The 20543-nt window shown below is 51.3% G+C and overlaps 3 protein-coding genes and 1 long non-coding RNA gene across 11 annotated transcripts; 2 read left to right on the forward strand and 2 right to left on the reverse strand.

Moving 5' to 3' along the window:
• Nucleotides 1-1839: 1839 nt before the first annotated feature.
• Acy1 (aminoacylase 1) lies at nt 1840-7893 on the reverse strand. 4 transcript variants are annotated; one of them, XM_046431499.2, is made up of 15 exons: nt 7737-7893; nt 7179-7290; nt 6336-6400; nt 6141-6245; nt 5815-5909; nt 5435-5511; nt 5254-5343; nt 5096-5152; nt 4695-4768; nt 4564-4613; nt 4310-4454; nt 4127-4195; nt 3421-3500; nt 3203-3263; nt 1840-3119 (listed from the first exon to the last, which is right to left on the reverse strand). In XM_046431499.2, the coding sequence occupies exons 2-15, from the start codon at nt 7270-7272 to the stop codon at nt 2955-2957; spliced, it is 1227 nt and encodes a 408-aa protein (XP_046287455.1). In that variant the 5' UTR covers nt 7273-7290; nt 7737-7893; the 3' UTR covers nt 1840-2954. The 4 variants fall into 4 exon arrangements, with proteins under 4 accessions (XP_046287455.1, XP_046287454.1, XP_046287458.1 ...); XM_046431498.2 differs by having other exon boundaries at nt 7621-7808; XM_046431502.2 differs by lacking the exon at nt 7737-7893 and adding an exon at nt 7474-7568.
• On the forward strand, nt 7839-13008 carry LOC124084338 (uncharacterized). The gene is made up of 2 exons (XR_006849091.2): nt 7839-8717; nt 11552-13008. It is a non-coding gene; the product is annotated as an uncharacterized LOC124084338 (long non-coding RNA).
• On the reverse strand, nt 8805-16096 carry Abhd14a (abhydrolase domain containing 14A). Of its 4 annotated transcripts, XM_046431508.2 has the most exons (6): nt 14294-14402; nt 13251-13362; nt 11600-11814; nt 11352-11467; nt 9795-10030; nt 8805-9575 (listed from the first exon to the last, which is right to left on the reverse strand). In XM_046431508.2, coding segments are annotated over exons 1-6 (864 nt in total). In that variant the 5' UTR covers nt 14296-14402; the 3' UTR covers nt 8805-9392. The 4 variants fall into 4 exon arrangements, with proteins under 4 accessions (XP_046287464.1, XP_046287467.1, XP_046287466.1 ...); XM_046431511.1 differs by lacking the exons at nt 13251-13362; nt 14294-14402 and adding an exon at nt 15933-16096; XM_046431510.2 differs by lacking the exons at nt 13251-13362; nt 14294-14402 and adding an exon at nt 15553-15630.
• On the forward strand, nt 15748-19894 carry Abhd14b (abhydrolase domain containing 14B). 2 transcript variants are annotated; one of them, XM_046431507.2, is made up of 4 exons: nt 15748-15870; nt 16705-16940; nt 18303-18544; nt 18859-19894. In XM_046431507.2, the coding sequence occupies exons 2-4, from the start codon at nt 16730-16732 to the stop codon at nt 19036-19038; spliced, it is 633 nt and encodes a 210-aa protein (XP_046287463.1). In that variant the 5' UTR covers nt 15748-15870; nt 16705-16729; the 3' UTR covers nt 19039-19894. The 2 variants fall into 2 exon arrangements, with proteins under 2 accessions (XP_046287463.1, XP_046287462.1); XM_046431506.2 differs by having other exon boundaries at nt 15807-15910.
• Nucleotides 19895-20543: the final 649 nt, after the last annotated feature.

The raw sequence follows: 20543 nt of genomic DNA on the forward strand, positions 1-20543 counted from the left end.
TCATGATTGTAAGGATGAAAGTGAAGTAACAGGGTTTAATTAAGAGTAATAGGCGCCATGTCCTGCTGGGAAGGTGGCAAGAAGAAGCCCCTGAAACAACCTAAGAAGCAGGCCAAGGAGATGGATGAGATAAGGCTTTCAGACAAACAAAAAGAGGAGCAGTAGAAACTTTAGAAGCTAAAAGTACGGGGAAGGGCCCCCTGGCCACAAGTGGAATTACTGGCAAAAAGTAAGCCGATTCTTGTGCTTGAAATGATGGTGAGGATGATTCCATTTCTATTTAGACATCAGGATCCCTGCTGTAACATCTTTTGTCACCTATAGCTAGAATTAAGTGTTGTGTTGGGATTATTTGTAAATTTAATAAACTTTTTTTTAAACGAGAATTTTTTTTAATATTTATTTTTTAGTTTTAGGTGAACACAGTATCTTTATTTTGTTTCAATGTGGTGCTGAGAATCTAACCCAGTGCCTCACGCATGCTAAGCAAGCGTGCTACCACTTGAGCCACATCCCCAGCCCAAGAGAGAATTTTTTAATATTTATTTTTTAGTTTTTGGTGGACACAACAGCTTTATTTTATTTTTATGTGGTGCTGAGGATCGAACCCAGCACCCAGCACATGCTAGGCGAGTGCGCTACCGCTTGAGCCACATCCCCAGCCCCCCAAAATTTTGTAAAATAATCACACACACACACACACACACACACACACACACAGAGTAATAGAGCTCCTGAGGGAGGGATCCCAAGTGAAGGGTATTTGTTGGTGTTTTATGGGCTTAGATCTGTTCCTATAGGTAACTGGTGGGATATAAGATTCAGAAAGAAGGCCAATCAACATATTTTGTCATCTTCAGAAAAATTTGGAGAAAAGTGATTTATAATCCTTCATTAGCACAAGGGTGGGGGTGAGGGCCTGTTGGCACAAGAGAAAGTACCTTTTGCAATTGTTTGTGTCTAGGGGCTGTTCTCACAGCTGGGACCAGCTGTCATGGGAAGCTTGATCCCCCAGTCTTCTCTACTTTTCCTGGCTGCCTATGGGTGATTTGTCTCACTACCCCTGAAGTAGGGTTACACAGGTGGCTAAGAAAGGCTGGAGGTAGCATTTGAACCCGGGTGGTCCATGTCAACCTCAGGAAGTAGGTTTTTTTTCAATGCCAGGTGGTAGCACTTAAACCCAGTTTATTTAGAATATCCAACCAAGAATGTATGCTAGCTCTGTGGGTAGCCACCTGCCCCGTGCCAGGGAGTAAAATGCAGGGAAGTAGGAGCAGGTTTTGTGTGCTGAAGGTGGCTGATGACTTGCAAAGCAAGACCTCTGTCCAAATGCCCCAGATAGGTGGTGTAGTGAAAATAACCAGCTCCAATTGAGGGTGAGAGAAAGGCCAAACCCCCAACCTCAAGAAACTCCAGGTCAGGGGCTTCAGCTAGACATTAATGAGTTGACTCCATCTCCAAGCTCCAGTTAGGCCACCCTGTTGAAGTGGAGCTTCAGATTGTGCATCTCTAGTGTGACCTATGTCCCAAGGGCTACCCTGGGAGTTCAGTGAAGCAGAATCCTTGGTCTTTGCAACTGAGCAGGGGTCATTACTGTTGGTAATCTGCAGACTTCCTTTCTGACCACAGCTATGTACTTAAAGTCATCCCTCTTCTCTGTCCCATGGCATGGAGGCAGGACAGGTCAATCAGGGAAAGGAGTAAGCTCAGCTTTTAGGGCCATAGCTAAGCCTGGGGCACTACCATGACTTTAAGAAAAACCCTAGTATAGTATAAATATATGGGAACAAGCCACCAAAGGTAGAAGGTGCCAAGAGACCAAAGAAAAAGGCAACCAGGTTTGCATAAAATGCAATTTATTAGGGTAAAGGAAAGAAACAGGTCTTGGGCAGCAACAGGAGGATCCCTGCACCCTGAGGCAGGAGGAAGGGGTTTATATGTCAAACTAAATAAAGGTAGCCCACACCCACAGCCAACTGGGATCTGCCTGGGTTTTCTCAAAAAGAAGGAGGAGAAAAAGCAGCAAAAACTAATATGTCAAATGTCAGTTAAGCTAGCTGACTACCTTAATGGCTTGATAATATCCTATAGGTTTTGGAGTATACAGCAGGGTTACCAGGCAGGCAAATGGTTATAATCAAGATGGCTTTAGTTATATCAAATGGGATCCTGACAAGGGCTGACAGATTGAAACTCAACTCCTGGGCCCCTCTGCACACACTGATTCATGATCACTGGCCAGTCTGCTGGATCTATCAGGGCCCTACTCCCAACATAAGAGTCAGTGGGTTTTGACCAAAACAGAACAACAACAACAAAAAAAGGGTGCTCATACCTTGCAAGCTGTCTCTGCCTACCCACTTCTGGCAGTGGCCCATCTGGTCCCATTCTTGTCCCAGGATCCTGAGTATATCCCCAGAAAGCCAGGTGTAGTTCCCTGAGATGCTAATCTTGGTATGCTCCTTTATGGTATTGAAGATTGAACCAGGGGTGTTCTATGTCATAACTATATCCCCAGGCTTTGTTTGTTTGTTTGTTTGTTTTTGAAATGGTCTTGCTAAGCCTGGCCTCAAACTTGAGATCCTCCTACCTTACTAGCTAGCCTCCTGAGTTACTAGCATTACACTTATGCCCTTTTGATGGGAACAGTATCCCTGACCTCACAGTCAGAATATGGTAGCCATTGAACTATGGCCCCTTGTTGCTAGGCAGATGTGGCTGGGACAGTGTGTTATGTCATGAGGGCACAGAGCCAAGCTGTTTCCTCATCTGTGAAATTGGGTTGGTAACAGCATGTCCCCAGAGTAATAAGACTCCCTTCTCCATGAATGTGTGCAGTGTTAGTATTCAGGGGCTGCCTTTGTCCACACAGGCTACATTACTGGTCAGGAGAAGAGGAGGTCCTTGGCACTGGTTGGGATGAAAGCTCTGGGGCAGCCTGGAGGGTATGGGACTCAGTTTTCATTGGGCAGGGCAGGCACACTGGCCAGAACAGATAGCAAGCGTGTGTATATGTCAATCCCACGAAGGAACACGGTCTCATGCAACCGCTCATCATGGTCATGCAGCAGCACAGGTGTGCGGTTCATGGGTGAGAAGCCCAGAGCTGGGATCCCCACCTGAAGGAGCAAGAAGGAGCTGTTAGGGGGGAAGCCAGCATCCAGGCCAGCCCCCTGCCCATCCCCCAGTGCAATCAGCTCACCGCACGGAGATAGCGGCTATCAGTGGCAGCAGGGAAAATCTCCGGCTCTAGAGTGAGGTTCCTGCAGAGGGAAGAGCCTGATGAATAAAGGGGGACAGAGGAGATGGCAGGGGAAGAATTCCAGAGGAAAAGGAAGGCAGGGAGAAAAGCAGGGGAGGGGTAGCAAGAAGGAGAGGAACAGGTTGCTGGGTTGGGTGAGGGCTGGTGGGTATGCTTACATGTCCTTGCAGACCCGGTTAAAAGCCGCCCACCAGGGGTTTGCATCATCAATAGGTGTCACTCGGGGCTTCATCCACCTCTAAGGGAGGGGAAGGAAAGCAGGATCAGGACAGAGGCCTGGGCATCTTGCCCTGTTTCTAAGAGTAAGCCATGTCTGGCACAGAGCACAACTCTTTCCATCTACCAGGGACATCCAGGTGGCCAGTGCAGCCACAGGCCCTCTTCCAGGACCTCAAATGCCCTAGGTGGTCTGGGACCTTTCCACAACGTCTATCCACTTACCTTCTGTCTATCCTTCAGAGCCTAGCCCAAGTGCCCCTTCCTTAGGACGGCTCCCCCAGACCACTGGTCCAATGCCAGATTAAATGTTCTGAGTTCCCCCCATTTTCCTGGATCAAATGTGTACACACTCATATCAAAGCAATATTAAGTAAATATTTGACTTATGTCTATCTCTCCCCTTCATGTTCTAAGGACCATGAAGGCAAGCAATAAGCCTAATTTTTCTCCCCACTGTATTTCCCAGCACCCACAATGGCCTTTACATCCAACGCTCATTGAATGATAAAATGTCTCTCGTGGTTAAAGAAATGCCCGAATATATGTAGACACACCAAGCATATACTCCTACACTCACACATTTGGTAAGCCCAGTCGTCCCCAGCCCCCAGACTACCCCATCATGGATAGGTCCCAAGGTGATACCTGAGCAAACTCGAAGGTGACACCCTCGCCAGCTGCCTGGCACCAGCTCTGCAGCTGCTTCTCGAAAGCCTGAGAGAAGGGAAACAAGCTGATTTCTTAGGCTTTCTCTGAGCCTCTAGTGCACTCTTAAAGATATGATTAAAGATGCAGGTTCTCTCCCTCTAACCCAGGCAGAGTCAGCACCTGCAGGTCCACATCCGGTGCCAAGCGGAAGTCAAAGCTGGCGCTCATAGTGGCGGGTACCACGTTATAAGCCACACCACCCTCTAGCTTAGTCAGGTTCACACAGGTTACGGCCCCCTCCTTCAGATGAGGGTTTGACTTCAGCCTTTAGTTGGGGGGGAAACAGATAAAAAGAAAGTGGCTCAGCCTCCCTCTCCTCTTGTACTGCCTCCCAAGGGCCACCTCCACCCCACCTCATTCCGAGACCGCCTTACCTCTGCCTTTCCTTCTCCCGGAATGCCAAGATGGAGCTCACAACTTTGTGCTAGAAGAGCGTGAAGTGAGATGTGAGAGTGGCCCCAGGATGGAACCTCCCAAACACCCAGATTCTCCAAGGACCATGTACCAGCTTCTCTGCTGCTGTGTCCTCAATGAAGCGTGACCCATGGCCTGGCCTCCCAGAGCTGGTAAACCGCACCCCTGGGGAGATGTAGAGGGAAGAGAATATTTCCAGCACATGAGAGGGCTGGAGATGCAGTCATCCCAGGTATCCCCCTTATTCCAAGCACCTCTGTCAGGACCCTGTCCTGCTTGGAATTACAGCATACAGCTGTTGTGCCTCTAGTCAGAACTTGCCCTCAGAAGCTCAGGAAAGAGGAGACCAGGCAGGAAGAGGTGAGAGGCAAAGGCCCTGGCTTCAAGGCCTATTCAGGACTCTAACGGGATTTGTGATCCTTTGTAGGCTGATGCTCTTTTTGATCACCCACATATATAGCAAACCCTCTCTCCAAGCTCACCCATACTCACACCAGAGGCTCCGCTCACTATAAAAGACAGTGAAGGCATCAGTGGGGTTAGCCAGGCCTGAAGGGGAAAAGGAGGTTCAGAGAGTGGAGTGACTCAGCCCCCACTAGCAGCCTCCATACCCCCATCCTGGCTGATCAGAGGCTTAGCAACCTACTCACCCTCATCCAGGGCAAATCCCACCCTCAGGGCCTGGAACTCAGGCCGCTGTACGAGCAGCTCCATGCCTTTGTGACCTCCGATTTCCTCATCTGTAAAAGCACAGGGACTTGTGATAAGGGGGCTGCTCCCTGACACTCCCCTTCAACCCCAAAGCTGCCCTCCTTCATAAGTCACTCCTACCAGGTACAAAGGTCATGTGGATGGTTCTAGGAAAACGGTGGCCCTCAACCTTCAGCCTTCTCACAGCTTCCAGGTACCTGAAGGGGCATAAGCCGAGTGCTGCAGGAGCTACAGATGCTTATTAGAATGGCCCAGCAGGCAGGGCCAAGCTGGGCTAGCAAGGTGCAGTCCTACCCTGCCACGATCTAGCAAGGGCTCCAGAAAGTCCCTGCCCATCTCTGAACCTCAGTCTTCCCATCTGTTCAATGGTCATGGAAATAATTTTGCTCAAGCTAGGGGTCAAGATGACTCTTAACACTGAAGTTCTCCAATCACATTCCTGCGTCAGGCTATTGGTCCAGTGAGGACACTGCAGGGGACTGGGAATAAAAGATACTCACTGGATGCTGACACTCTTCATGTCTTGGGTGCCCCTGGCATAGATGTAGCCCTCAGAATCCTTGAAGGCCTCAAAGGGGTCATGACTCCAATGTTCCTAGGGATAGGGATGGGAAAAAGAGGTGACAGAAAGGGTGGTAAGGAGTACAAAAGAGTACTGAAGAAGGTAGCTGATCACCATCTGGCAGAGAATCACTGCTGGACAAAGATTACTGAGTGGAGAAATGGCATACAGATGTCAAGAGTTAGTGCTGGGACCAGCAGCATGAATTTCTGAGGTCTACATCCTGTGAGTCCTCTAGGTATGCATGTACCCCTCCACACATACCTTGAAGACAGGTACCACATCCATATGGGAGTTGAGCAAGATGGAGGAGAGTGTAGGGTTGGTGCCTGGCCAAGTCAGCACAGGGATCACATAGCCAGGTGTCACCTAGAGACAGTCAAAAAAGAAGTTGGTCTAGTCAGGGTGAGGAGGTGCCCCAGGCCCATTGCCCTTCTCCACCCAGGGTTCCAGGCTTACCTCCACTTTCTGACAGCTCAGGCCTAGCTGGTGGGCTCTCTCCTCAAAAAAGGCCACAGCAGTGCCTGGGGGTATAGAGAATCTTGGGGCTGTTTCTGCCTACCCATGGCTCCCACCAGCCCAAGCAGCCAAAAAAAAAAAAAGATCCAGAGATGGGCTTCTGCTCCCCATCACAATTTCATAACCCTCAGAGACACCTGCATTTCTATCCCCAAGGAAAAAGATATTTTTGGCCAGTGTGCAACTTTGTGGAAGACAAGGGTAAAGTCCAGGATTGGAAGCAGGTGTTTTTCTTTGTGTGTATGTGATACTGGGGATTGAACTCAGGATCCTTGCTCATGCTAGGCAAATGCTCTACCACTGAGCCACATCCCTAGCCCTTTTAAAATTTTATTTTTAGACAGGGTGGCCTGGAACTTGCAATCCTCCTGCCTAAGCTTCCTGAGGAGCTAGGATTACAGGTGTGCGCCACCATGTCCAGCCGCAGGTGTTATTCTTCTTTAAAAGATAAGGAAATTATGGCCCAGAGACTTGAAAAGATTCACCCAACATCTCTCAGCTGACAAACTATTGAGCAAAAATTTGAACCCATGTACATAATCCCAGCTACCAAGCTTGATTCCTGAGGGCCTTTATCCAGCCCCAGTAAGCTCCTTGAAGGGCCTCTCTCCAACCACTCCTGCTCTGGGAAGTTGTTCCCTAACCAGTTGCTAGGAGTAACATTTGGAGCAACACAGCTTTTGGGAAAAGGGCGGTCAACAGTAGAAGTGACATCTATTGACACAGGGAATGACAGAGTTGGAGGTGGTTAGAGCACAGGCCCTGGGACCACCGTGTTCTCACCATAGTCGGGATTAGGGTGGACAGTGCGGATGCGCAGGTACTGGCGGAACAGAGTCACAGATGGGTGCTCAGACTCAGGATCCTTGTTGGCCATGGCTCCGATCGTGGTAAACTGAGGGCAGAGTGAATGGAGAACTGACCCTACCTGAACAAAGGGCTTCCCCACCGAGGCTCCCCAGAAGTTCTAAAGGAGAGGACACCTTATTTTGGAGCCCCTATTCTGCCCGCTTTCAACGCATATTCTTAATGTAATTCCCCAAAGAGCTCCAGGAATTCTGTGTCTCTCAATGCTCACTTTATAGAGAAGAAAGCTGAGGCTCACAGAGGTTTGGGGACAGCCAGAGAGTTGCTGAGCCAGGTTTGAATACGGACTTTGTTCCCCCACGCCCTCCTCAAGAACCCCAAACACCTCTAGCCCTAGCCAAGACCCCCCCCCCCCCACCTTTCTTTTTCCTGGTCTTGGGCCCGCGTTCGCCTTTCAGCTCCCGCTGCGAGAAATGTGGCGAGGACTCCGGGTCCAGCAAGGTCGCGAGATCAAAACTGCCCTAATCCGCTCACCACTTGGCCCAAAGCCGGGTCGCGGGGCGGATATCGCAGATTGCAAGTAACAACCTTCCCACTCCCTGCGGCAGTGTAGGCGCCTAGGTCCGGGTCCTCCACCCAGCACGACCTCCACTGAGTTATTGGAGGCTTGAATCCAGGATCCCGCCCCCTGGGCAGCTCTGGCCGCCGCCAGCCCCGCCCCACAGGCGGCACGCTGGGGGCTGGCTCCACCCCGAGAAGGTTCCGCCCCTAGAGGACACCTCCTTCCCCTCCAGCCTCCAGAGGAGGCCCTAGGAGAAGAGGGCGGTCCCTGACGCTAAAAGTGGCGGCTGCGGTGTTGAGTAAGCAGGGCGCAGGGCTGTAAAGGCCTGGCCTGTTTCCCCACCCCCTCCCGCAAGACTCCAACCGCTCTCCTTGTCGTGCTTCAGCGGATCAAGAAGATTCTCCCGTGCCTCATCTCCACGTTCAGTAAGGTTTTGGTTAATATCTACCTGTTCCACACTGTGACCTCCAGGAAGCTGGTCCACGTGTCCGCAGGATTCTGACCCTGGTCAGACACAGAACAACTGTCCAGATACCAGGAATGAAGGATACATGGCATTGTTGGGAATATGTGTGACTGTGTGAATGTGCCACGGTGTGGGCAAACCTGTGTATCAGCGGACATGACCATATGTGGGACAATATGCATGTGAGTTAGTGAGTGTGATGGGATGCCACTGAAAAAGATGCAATCCTGACGCCATATGACAGTGAGACGTGGGGGAAACAGCACACTCTTGGCTGCCCCTGTGCCAAACTGGCTTTTCTTCACCCACCAGAGACGGAGAAACAGACATAGAGGTACCCTTGGCCACCTGCATGTGCACACTTGTGTAACTGGCTGCTCTTTGCACTCTCAACCAGTTCTGCTCTCTGCTCCAGTGGCTGAGTCAGCTTGGCAGCCCACAGGAGTGGAAAACTTCAACCCCTGGACCAAGAAAGCAGTCTGGAAGGGTAAGGGAACGGCCCATCCCATCCTTCCTGGGGTTGAAGTCTCCGGATGTTCACCCACACATAACAAAGGAGCAAACAGGCTTGTGATTCAATAACAATGCTGTTTTAATTCGTAAACCAGTTTCCCCATACTTGTGTCTACACACTCTACATTCCAAACTCAGCTCAGCTACCCAGACCCTGGATTTCCCACCAATCTCAGTGGTCATACAGCAGCATTAACATGCACCCCTGCTTTCCCCATCTCCACATGACCAAATGCTTTACTTACCAGACACATTCAATCCTACAACTTCCCTCCGAGCTAGATGTTACCATCATGTCTGTTTAACAGATGACTAAACTAAGGCATACAGAAGTCATACAGTGAGGAAGTGGCTCACTCTTGGATCCACAGGGTTCTGGAGCATCCCCTCCAACCCCAGCACCTGCCCCTAAACAGTCCCAAACTTGCCTCCCACCCCTACCTCTCTGGAGGCACACCAGGAAAGAGAGCCTGTTACTCTCTAGGCAAAACAAATATGCTTTTCTTTATTGTGCCTGTGAAGTGAAATGAGATATTCTGGCTGGGCCTGCCCCTTGGGCCTGGCTGGGCCTGCATCCCTGGTGGGGAGAGAGTGGTGGTCCAGACCCTCCTAGCACAGGATAGGCCTAGGGCTTCAGAAGTGGGTTACTTCAAGACAAATGGTCAAGAAAGTCAAGGAGGACGAGATGGAAGTCTTGTGGCTTGTGGAGGTAGCAGGCATGGCCTGCGTTGTGTATCTTCACCACAGAGTGATTGGGCAGGTGGCGGAGCTGCTGCAGTGACTCTTGAGCCAGTTTGTGGTCGAGCTCCCCATACAGGATCAGGGTTGGGGTCTGCAGGGCAAGGCAAGAGGCTGTGATCCTGGAGACGGGTGAGGATCTGATCCCCAAGTTATTATCTTAGGAAGACTTTCTGAATCCCCACCTCCTCCATTCAAAATCACGGTTAGAGACATGTCCCACCAAGTAAGACTTGAGTCCTGACCGCCCCCTCCATGACACAAATTAGGGAGAGGGTGCCACAGTGACCTTTGAAGATCCTTATTCTAGTACCTTCACGGCCCAGAATTGTTCCTGGTTGTAGTTCTGGGTGGAGGTGGGAGCGATGGGCACGAATCCACGTAGCTGGTGGTGGCTTTGCATCAGGAAGGGCAGGGCGTAGTGGCCACTCAGTGAGGGGCTCACTAACACAGCATTCTGCACCTCCAGGTCCCGCAAAACTCGCTCCAGCAGCTCTGCCCTCCCTGCCTCGGTGCTTACTTCCTTTGAAGGTGCTGAGTTCCCGAAACCTGGGAATGGCAGCAAGTACTAGTTGAAGGTGAATCTGGACTTCTTTCCCACCACAGTGTAGAAGACATGGGGACCAGTGGCACATGGTACATGCTACCCCAAACTTCCTAGAAGCAATTTTTTTTTTGTAATGTAATAGGCCTGCTAGAAAAATATCTTTTAGCCAGGCACAGTGGCACATGCCTGTAATCCCAGCCACTTGGGAGGCTGTGGCAGGTGTATCACAAGTTTGAGACAAGCCTCAGCAATTTAGTGAGATCTAGCTTAGTGAGTTCTAGCCAAGGATCTAGCTCAGTGATAAGAGTACCCTGGTCTCAATCCTTAGTACCTGAAACAAAAAATACCTGACAATACCCAGTTTTGGGGAAAGATGTAGAAAAACAGGCACTTTCATATATGACTAATGGGAGAATAAATCTGTGCAGCTCGTTGGAGGGTGAGGTAGTATTTTTCAGAATTTTAAAATGTGTATCCTTTGATCCATCAATTGTTCTCAATAACTACCCTAAAAAAGTATTGCCTCCATGCTTAAAGAAGCATGTCCAAAAATGTTTTACTCTTGAGGATTTCAACTGACATTGAAAACTCTAAATCAATCTACATATCCACCAGTAGAGGAATGGCAGATCAAAGGAGATTTGCAGAGACCAGCATGATCCAAGAGTCATAGTGTAGGGGGAGAAAACCAAATTTCAGATAGACTTGCAGAGCCAGCAAGACACTAATCATTTTTTCAATCCTCACCACACTATCCTGCATACCATCTGTGTTTCTATGTGTGGAAATGCTGAGGAGAGGGGTCTAGCACCCCTGCCAACTGCTTAGAGAGGGAGTGAAATGTGGCACAATCTCTGAAGGCTTCACTTTTTTTTTTTTTTTTTAATGACAAAAATGACAGTATCAGTTAAGGGTGTAGCTCAGTGGAAGAGCGTGTGCTTAGCATGCATGCACGAGGCCTGGGGTTGAATCCCCAGCACCAAGGAAAGAGGAAGTGTCACAGGGGTGGTGGTGATGAAGAATTGATAGCACAAATCATTTGTGTAGTTAAAAAAACCAAAAAGCCACAGAGTTTGTGAGTCATATTTCTATTTGCTCTGACATACAAACACACTGTAATTTTCAAGGAAAACAATATAAATACACATTTTCATGGTGACATATTGTGTTGTGACCTGCCACTGCTTATCCAGACACTGAGGTCCAGAGGCCCCCAAGCCATACCTTAAGGCTTCCCTACCCTTCCAATTTCCCCTTCTGGGAAGCTGCCCCTTTGTAATTGCTATGTCCTGCCTCCCTAGATCTAAGGGTTGGGGTGCTCACCTGGAAGGTCAAGGGCCACAGCCCGGTAGCCCCTCCGTGATAATAGCTGCAGTGTGCCCAGCTGCTCCCATGTGTGGGAGTTAAAGGCCTTTCCATGAAGCAGCACCACCTCCACCCTGCAAGCACACAGGGAAATATATCCTGAAACCTGGGGCAGCCTACTGTTCTTTCTCCCTAAGCTTTTCCTATTGCTTTTGTAGGTCCCGAGCACCCTGAGTCAGGCTGGGGTCCTTCAGGTCTACACCCACCTGTGTGTCCGATGGAGTGGAAGCACCTCACGGTAAAAGATGGGGGAGTTTCCTGGGGTAAGACCAACCAAGACTGTGACATTGGGGTCTCCCAAGAGCCAGGAAGTTTGCTCAGGGGGGCCAGGCAGTCCCACATACAATAGCAGCATGAACAATAATACACCTAGGCCCAGCAGAGCAGCCTTGTACCGGCTCACGCAGGTCTGTACCGCAGTCTGGAGGAGGAGGGAGAAGGAAAAGAAGCAAGGCTGAGCCCCTACAAGGTGTCTGGACCCATCCCCAAACCCCAACCTGAAGTCCCTACAGAGAAAGATCTGCAACTCTGGCCCTTCCTTTGCTCTGGACAAAAGACTGGTGGTTCAATACCCAGCCACTCCATATGCCAGGACAAAGGCTCAAAGTGTGAGGAGGTGCATCCGAGTTGTCCCTCTAGCACACAGCAGGCTCAGTGACCATCATCCCTGATAATTAAACTTACTTCAAGCTCTTATGACAGCAGGCTCCTGCTCAGCCCCCCACAACAAGGAGGTCCATAAAGAACACTAAAGAAGATATAATTACAGGTCTCTTACAAATGAGGAAATTCAGGTTTGGAGAGGTGAATTCTATTGCTCAAGTAGCCCAAAGCGGGAACTGGGATTTGAACCCAGGGCTGGACTCCTAACCATCAGGTCACACTTGGTTTGGAAGAAGGAAAGCATGGAAATGGGAGGCAATGGATGAACTGAAGCCCCTCTACTGGATAGAGTGGTGAGGGCTATCCAAGGAGGAAGACTATTTGAAGAGACCACCTTCTGAGGGCAGGCTCGGAAATAGTTCATTTTATTACTCTGTATATAATACTGCTAAAATCAGAATGTGTTTTATGGTTGATGGGAATATTTAATGGCTGACCACAGCTGTTTTGGGGAAGCTCACAGACAATGTTGGTGATGGAGGAAATGCAGAGGCCTGAGCCGGTGTGGGGCCAGGGAGGAGTGTGGTTCACCTAGAAATGGAAAAGGCAGCTGGAGGTTGGAGAGATGAATGTCCCCACCCCCATATACAGACACACATACAGCTTCACACCAAATGACCTGCTTCATGGACTCCTCCAGCACAGGGCCTTTGCCAGCCCAGGGACAGAGCCCAAGCAGGTCAGGTAGAGCTGGCTTTAAAACAGGTCTCTGCCAATTCCTGACCCTGAGTCTTCAGTATGTCAGTAAAGTGGGATAATTCTGGTTGCTCTCTCAAGTCTCCTGTGAGATTTCAATAATACAGGGGACTTAAGGGAAGGTGGGCTCTGTCCCTGTCCTCATTTCTTGGGCCTAGGATGAGCACGGCCTGCCTTCTCCTAGGATTCTAGTAAATAATCTTTCTTTTCTTTTCATATTTATTTTTTAGTTGGACACAATATATATATTTATTTATTTGTTTGTTTGTTTATTTATTTATTTCTTGTGGTGCTGAGGATCGAACCCAGGGCCTCGCATGTGCTAGGCGAATGCTCTTCCACTGAGCCACAACCCCAACCCCATCTAGTAAATAATCTTTATTGAGCACTAGCTGGGTGCCACCTAGAACTAGCTGGAGTCCAGTCTTGGGTCTCTCACACACCTCTGAGGGACATTTGGGAGGGATATCCTCCCCCTGCCCCGGCTCCCACGCCTACCCTCCAGGTTCCGGAGTTAGGTGGTGGGTAGGCAATGGCAGCTGCACGTGCTGATGGAAAACCAGGAGCCAGGTGGAGAAACAGCGGGCTCTTCTTCCTAGTCACGAACAGCCTAGGACGCATACCCACAACCTAGCACCTACAACATTGCGTTAGACTGGATTCCTACTATACTGAGCTTTGGGGTCGGACCCCTCCTGGCTGTTGGGTCTGCTGAAAGGTTGCAGGGCCTCTAGCAGGAGGGAGGGGCAGGGCTTTGGTGGTTGCTTTGGCAATCCAGGGTGCAGCCCTTCTAGACTGTTGCAGCTGCAACCGGTGGCTCTAGAGATGGGGTTGGGATGGGGTGGGTGGAGAACAAGCTGCCCTTTAGGCCGCCGAAACACGTGTCGACAGTGACACTCACATGTCCATACGTGCACACAGTCTTGCTCCTGTACCCTTTTCTTTTGTACGAACTATTCCCTGTACGTACATGCAGAGTCCTCGCACACCCATTGGTCCTTCCAATAACACTCTCAAAATCACGCACACAGTCAGGCATCAGGAAGGCAGACAGTGAACTGGCACACTCTTTCAGAACGACTTGTACAGGGCGCTCTGGCACATGCCTGTAATCCTAGGCACTTGGGAGGCTGAGGTACAAGAATTACAAATTCGAGGCCGGCCTGGGCAAATTAGCAAGACCTCATCTCAAAGTAAAAACAAAAAGGGATTGGGGATGTGGCTCAATGGTAGAGCGATTGCATGATATGTGCAAGGTCCTGGGTTCAAATCCCAATATGGAAAAAAATAATAATAATAATAAATTAAAAAACCCAAACAACCGACATGCAGACACTCAGAATACCCAAGCACACAGTCACACATAATCCTAAAACTACACACTCACATAAGAAACACACAAGCACAGACAGATAATCACACTCCCACAGATAATCACACATAGAGAAATACCCCAAAGTGGACATACATAGACCCACGAATACACCGCCCCCACATCAGTACGAAGAAACAGACCGACAGATACACAAGCGGACACATACATATTCCCGGATTCCCAAGGATACAGCCTTCAGGCAGACACTTGCGTGCTCACACAGACAACACGCGATCACAAGTACACTCCCAGACCCAGCGCGTGCCCCCTCAGTAGGACTCTGCCCCAGGAGGCCTGGGAAAGGTGGCCCGCCCCCGGGGCCAGCCCTCCTCCTTCCTCCCAGGGGACACTCACCGGGCCGACCCCGACGACCCGGCAAGCTACTGCGGGGCGGGCTCCGCCCCGGCGGAACCAAGAGCCAAACAGCGCCGAGGCCATGGCGTTGCCTCCGTCACTAGGTCGGCTGCTCCGTGACTAGGCAGTGGTAAGTGAGGCCACCGAAGTGCGCCTGCGCACTCTGCAGCTGGCAGGCGGGGCTCCTACGTAGCAAATAGTTCCAGAGGAGGGGACTGGGGGTGGCGCCTCAAAGCACCAAGACCCGGCCGGACCCTCCCCGTCCAGAATTTCCGAATAGTTTTGGGCTTAAGAACTGGCGGAGAGCCACCAGATTCTTGTCCCCAGAACATCTTCACTTTAGCTCAGTTATCTCTGTGGATACAATGGGAAGGATTTAAGACCGGTCAAGTCTCCAAGTCTCAGCCTGGCACAGAGGCCTCCTTGTGTAAATGCAGATACTATTTGTTGTTATGCAGCTGTTACAGGCGCGCGTGCGCGCGCACACACACACACACACACACACACACACACACACGAGTCAGGCTTGAGTTCCTGTCTCTCATGCAACCTATCCTGCTTGGCGATGTGTGACCATAGTCTGGTCTGTCCCAGGCTCAGGGCTCCGCGTGGTAACCAAACTCGGCACAAAGAAGCTGTGCACAGTGCACAGAACTCGATTCTTACTGGTACCCTGCAGATGTGGGCAACATTCCACCCATTCTACATGTGAGGAAACAGGCTTGGAGAAGTTGGGAAAACGACTAATGTCACCGGGCTGAACTTTTTTTTTTTTTTTAATATTTATTTTTTAGTTTTCGGCGGGCACAACATCTTTGTTTGTATGTGGTGCTGAGGATCGAAGCGGGCCGCACGCATGCCAGGCGAGCGCGCTACCGCTTGAGCCACATCCCCAGCCCCCCACCGGGGTGAACTTTGACGGAGCCTTTCACTCAAACCTGAGAACATTAACTCTATGCCAGACGTACAACTCTGCTTGGGCAGACCTGACTGGGGATGAGGGTGATAGTGGGCAAGAAGGGAGCAGCACAGGGATGCAATTCCGAAAGAGCCCGCATCCTCAAGGTGTACCGAGTCTACAGTGGGCATGTCATGAGGGCTTCGGGTCCGCTTCCAGTCTCGCTCCTGGGGCATGTGGGACCGAGTGGCTTGGGGAAACTAAGGTCTCTATAAGAACAAGAGGGTTTAGTGGCGTGGACGGACCCGGAGGCAGCTTGTGGCCACAAGAGGGCGCCCTGCAGCATGGCCGCGTCCCCGCCTGGATCCCAGCCCGGGTCCCAGCCCCTGTTCCCGCCCCCGCCCTGGAGTCAACCTCTTCCCTGTTTCCCTCCCCATCCGCTGCGGGCACTCGCTTGCCTCCGGTGTGCGCGAGACTACGCCGCTCCCCAGGTACCCAACTTGCAAGCCCGACGCACTCTTTCTCTCTCTGGTCAGAACCCACTCGCACCTACCCCAAGTCTTCCCATCCGGCTTCCCAGATCCCCTCCTTCTGTGCTGCCCTGCTTCCGCATGGGTCCTCCAGACCTAGGGAGCCGAACCTTGGTCCCGGGAGTAGACCGAGTGAACCGTAGCGGGGAGGATTTGACCGCGCCCCTGGCCAACGCGTTGGGCCCCAGCCGTTAGCACACTGAGCACCCTGCGCCCCTTGCAGGCTGGAACTCCAAAGCTGTTGCCCGCTGGGCACTTGAGTTTCGGCCTTTAGAAAATGGGCATTTTATTGTAAACTTTGGCTCCTACGGCCTGCAGTTCCAACTCACAGAGCGTTGGGGAAGATAAGGTTGATAAGCAAATTCCTTTTTGTCTATTGAGCACTTACTGCGTGCTAAACATGGTGCCTGATGCGAGCATTTTACATGCGTGGCCTCATGTAATCTTAACCACCTATAAGCTAATCCTAGTGCATTGTCCCCGTTTGTACAAAAGGATAATAGCGATGAGAACAATAACCTGCAGAAGAGCTTCACTGTTATTTATTTTCTTAAACTCTTAATAAAATTCATAATTCTTGAGGTAGGCTTTATTATCCCCATATTGCAGATGAGGAAGCTGAGGCCCAAGGTCACACAATTAAGTGAGTGGCAGAGGCAAAAATGACCTTGAAGCTTGTTTCTAAAGCCCTGGAGGCCTCCTTGCTACCCACTCCAGACCCCTCTCTGAGAGCCTCCCTGCTCCACCTGGGCAGGATGTTCTGTGGCTCCTCATCAGTCTGGCTTTGAACCACAGGCACTTCAGAACAGCAGCAGCAGAAATGGCAAGTGTGGAGCAGCGAGAGGGCACCATCCAAGTGCAGGGCCAGAGCCTCTTTTTCCGGGAGGCACGGCCTGGAAGTGGGCAGGCCACTGGCTTCTCTGTGCTGCTACTGCATGGTATCCGCTTCTCCTCTGAAACCTGGAAGAACCTTGGTACACTGCACAGGCTGGCCCAGGCTGGCTACCAGGCTGTGGCCATTGATCTGCCAGGTACTTCTGGAGCAGGCTTCTGGGTAGGGGTTGGGGAGGTCATATATTGGACCCAGGGCCTGGGATGGGAGGACCTAAGAGTTGGGTGTACACTGTAAGCGTCTTTGAGCTTCTCCACTATTGATCTAGATGGGGCTTGGACACCCCTCAGCTTCTCGCTATTACGCAGGGTGTCTCTGAGCCTTATTTCTTCATCTGTAATGGGAGAAGATACTGCACTCATGTATGGGGTTGCCCTTAGTGAGAATGGAATAAGACTGTCCATGTGAGTATATGGCTAGTGTCTGACATACAGAAATGGGTACTCAGCTCTTTGGAAGTTAAAGTATTTTGACAGAGCCACGTTCACAGGCTGTTAGAAGATCTGAGGAGTGAGACTTGAATCTCCTGGCAACTTGGAGGGCATGGCAGCACCTGATGGGTAGTTGTCATCCCACATGCAGATCTCTGAGTTGGGCGCTGGAGGAGGTAGGGACAGCCTCCAGAGAGCTTGTTAAAACCTGGACTGCAGGCCCCAGCCCTGCTGTCAAGTTGGGAAAGGAGGCCTGGCTGATCTAATCCCCTCAGAGGCCAAGGTTGGTAAGGTTTCAGGGCTCAAGGGCAGGCCTCCAGCCTGTAGGTATTGTTCCAACAGTGGGTTGGGCTGAGCTTCAGGGCAAAGGTCTGGAGCTAAATTTCGGGTGATGGGGACTGGCTGGATGCAGTGGGGCAGACCTAGAATCCTAGCAACTCTGGAGGCTGAGACAGGAGGATCGCAAGTTCTAGGTCTCAAAATAAAAAGAAATTCAGGATGTAGCTCAGTGGTAGAGTGCCCCTGGGTTCAATTCACAGTATGGTGGTGGGGAGGTGGGACTGATTGATTGGAGAGGGAAGGTATGAGTGCAAAAGCGGCCTCTCAGCCACTGTCCTCCAGGACCCCACTCTGTGTTAATTCACAGCCAGTTGCCCTTTAATTAATCAACTTATTTTCCCACAATAGTCTTCAATGGCAGGTACTTTTGTTATCCTCTTTTATCAGGGGACACTGAGCAGCTGAGAGAGGGTTGAAGGGACTTGCTAATGGTCACATGGACAGTAAATGGAGAACTGGGACTTGGATTCAGCACTGTTAGACTTCAGATCCTGATTTTTTTTCAGGATACTGTTAGTGGGAAAGGTGGGCACAGTATGGAGGGAAATGCTTATGCTTGCCATATTTATGATAGATTAGGCTGCCACAGTTGTAAACTTGGGCTACTGGGTATAAGTAGGAACCTGGGCACAGAGAGATTGAGGTTCCTGGGAGGGCTTCCTGGAGGAAGAGACCTTTGTTTTCCCACTCACTATCCTTCTCTTGCCTTTCCCACACCTGAATCTCTGCAGGTCTGGGCCACTCCAAGGAAGCAGCAGCCCCTGCTCCTATTGGTGAGCTGGTTCCTGGTAGCTTCCTGAAGGCTGTTGTGGATGCCTTGGAGTTGGGCCCCCCAGTTGTGATCAGTCCATCATTAAGTGGCATGTACTCCCTGCCGTTCCTCACGGCCCCTGGCTCCCAGCTCCGGGGCTATGTGCCAGTGGCCCCCATCTGTACTGACAAAATCAGTGCTGCGGACTATGCCAATGTGAAGGTACCCTTGTGTGGGAAGCTGAGACACCCCTGCCAGGAGCCTGGAAGGGTCCATCCTGAGTCTTCCTCATCTGGGGGCTGGGTAACCAATGGGTGGCCTCTGGGAGGAAATGACTGCCAAATTCCATCCTTTTGATGTACTTATCAGATTTCTGTACTAAGCTCTGTACTAAATTGTGTGCTGGGGCAGACACAAATCCAAGCCCCCAACCTACTGATCCAGCTTGTCTCAGTGTGTCACCGATGATGGCTAGAACTGACCTTCAGGAGGCTGGAATGGCAGGCCCTGTTGACTCTGCTCCCATTTCCTTTCAGACTCCGGCCTTAATCGTATATGGAGACCAGGACCCCATGGGTCACACCAGCTTTGAGCACCTGAAGCAGCTGCCCAACCACCGTGTGCTAGTTATGGAGGGGGCTGGGCACCCCTGTTACCTGGATAAGCCCGAGGAGTGGCATGCAGGGCTGCTGGACTTCCTGCAGGGGCTAGCATGAGGCTCAGCCTTGCAGATGGGGGTGGACTGCCTTCCTGCCTGCCTTGGGAATCTCTCTCTTCTCCTACATGGGCTCTGGCTTATGCACATGCAACAGGTTTGTCTGTCTATAAGTCTATATGGAGTCTTGTCTTTTGGGGTCTGTCTGCCTTTTTTCTGATTTCTCTTGCAGTGACAGATTGAGAAGGTAAAATCAAGAGTGGGGAAAAAACCCTCAGGAATTGAGGAACATAACCTGGTGAAGGGTAATTGATGAGTTTCTCCTACAGGCTTTTCTGCTTGGCCTTAACTCCTTACTCTGCCCTGCCCTCCCCTGCCCTGCCCTCCCCTGCCCTCCCCTCCCCTGCCCTCTCCTCCCCTCCACCTCCACCTCCTTCTTTAAGCCCTACAGGCCAGCCACTCCCTCCTCCACTTCTCTAGCCCTCTTAGGCCACTTGCATGCTTACACATTTGAATCTATGTTCCCAAATAGGACCTTTCACCTGAGAGCCAAACCATACAGGTATATGTAACTCGACTGGCACGCACATTCTCATGTGTAGTGTGCATTGCATGCATATAACACAAGTGCTTACACAGGTACACTTCCACACATGCAGACCTCACTGGGGACCTCACATGCCATCCCTTGCTGGTGACTCTCTTGCTATGCTCAGGATGTGGCCAGCCCGAGGCTCCACCCATAGGTTGCAACTGGTCCCAGCTCAGAATTGCCCCCTTCCTTCTGGGCGTTCCACACTTTCCCAGGTTATTAGGCCTGGGTCTTCTCAGCTAAGCTTGTTTCCTGCCCTGAGGTTTGGGGGTTGGGGTAGGAAGATGGATTGTAAAGGTCGGTGAAATAAAGTGCTGCAATTAGACCCCACAGGCTCTTGCTGTCTCCGGAGCACCGCCCCTACCTCCGCCCCTTGGGACTGCCACTGTCGGCCCCTCCCCCACCCTGGCGGGACCAGATGGTCCCCCTGCCCTTTGTCCACCAGACCAGATGGAAGGAAAGAGAGATTGGATTCCCCTCCCCACCCACACACACCCAGGTGCCAAGAGACTCAGCTGTGGGGGAGGTGGAGGTCAGTGGGACCAGGCTGAGCCGATTACAGAGGAGAGGGGGAGGAATATTTGCTCCCGATGGAGTGGGGGAGGGGCAGGGGACTTGGGAACCGCTCGGCTCCTCCCCCTACTCTTTCCCTAGTAAAGAACTGAAACGGTGCCCCGTCCCTTTGGACCCTAACCCCAAAAGGATTTCTGGGTGTACATTTGGGGGAATCACGGGGCGGGGTGCATAAGGGCCACACGGCTCTCAGGCCCCTCCTCCGGCTGGTCGGGTAACCTGTCCTGCGCGGATAAGGGCCGGGACGTGCGGTGCGGAAGCTGTGGGTGGCTGAGGGGAGCGGGTCTTGGTGGGCGAGAGCCCGGAGCAGAGGATGGAGCAGAAGCGAGGAGAGCCGGGGCGGGGCAGAGGGTCCAAGCTTGAGGTCCGACGGACCAGAAGTGGGAGCCCGGCAGCGCAGG

This window comes from Marmota monax, unplaced genomic scaffold (assembly GCF_021218885.2).
Source record: "Marmota monax isolate L192 unplaced genomic scaffold, Marmota_monax_Labrador192_F-V1.1 WCK01_AAM20220418_F8-fsc00022, whole genome shotgun sequence".
NCBI classification, from domain to species: domain Eukaryota; kingdom Metazoa; phylum Chordata; class Mammalia; order Rodentia; family Sciuridae; genus Marmota; species Marmota monax.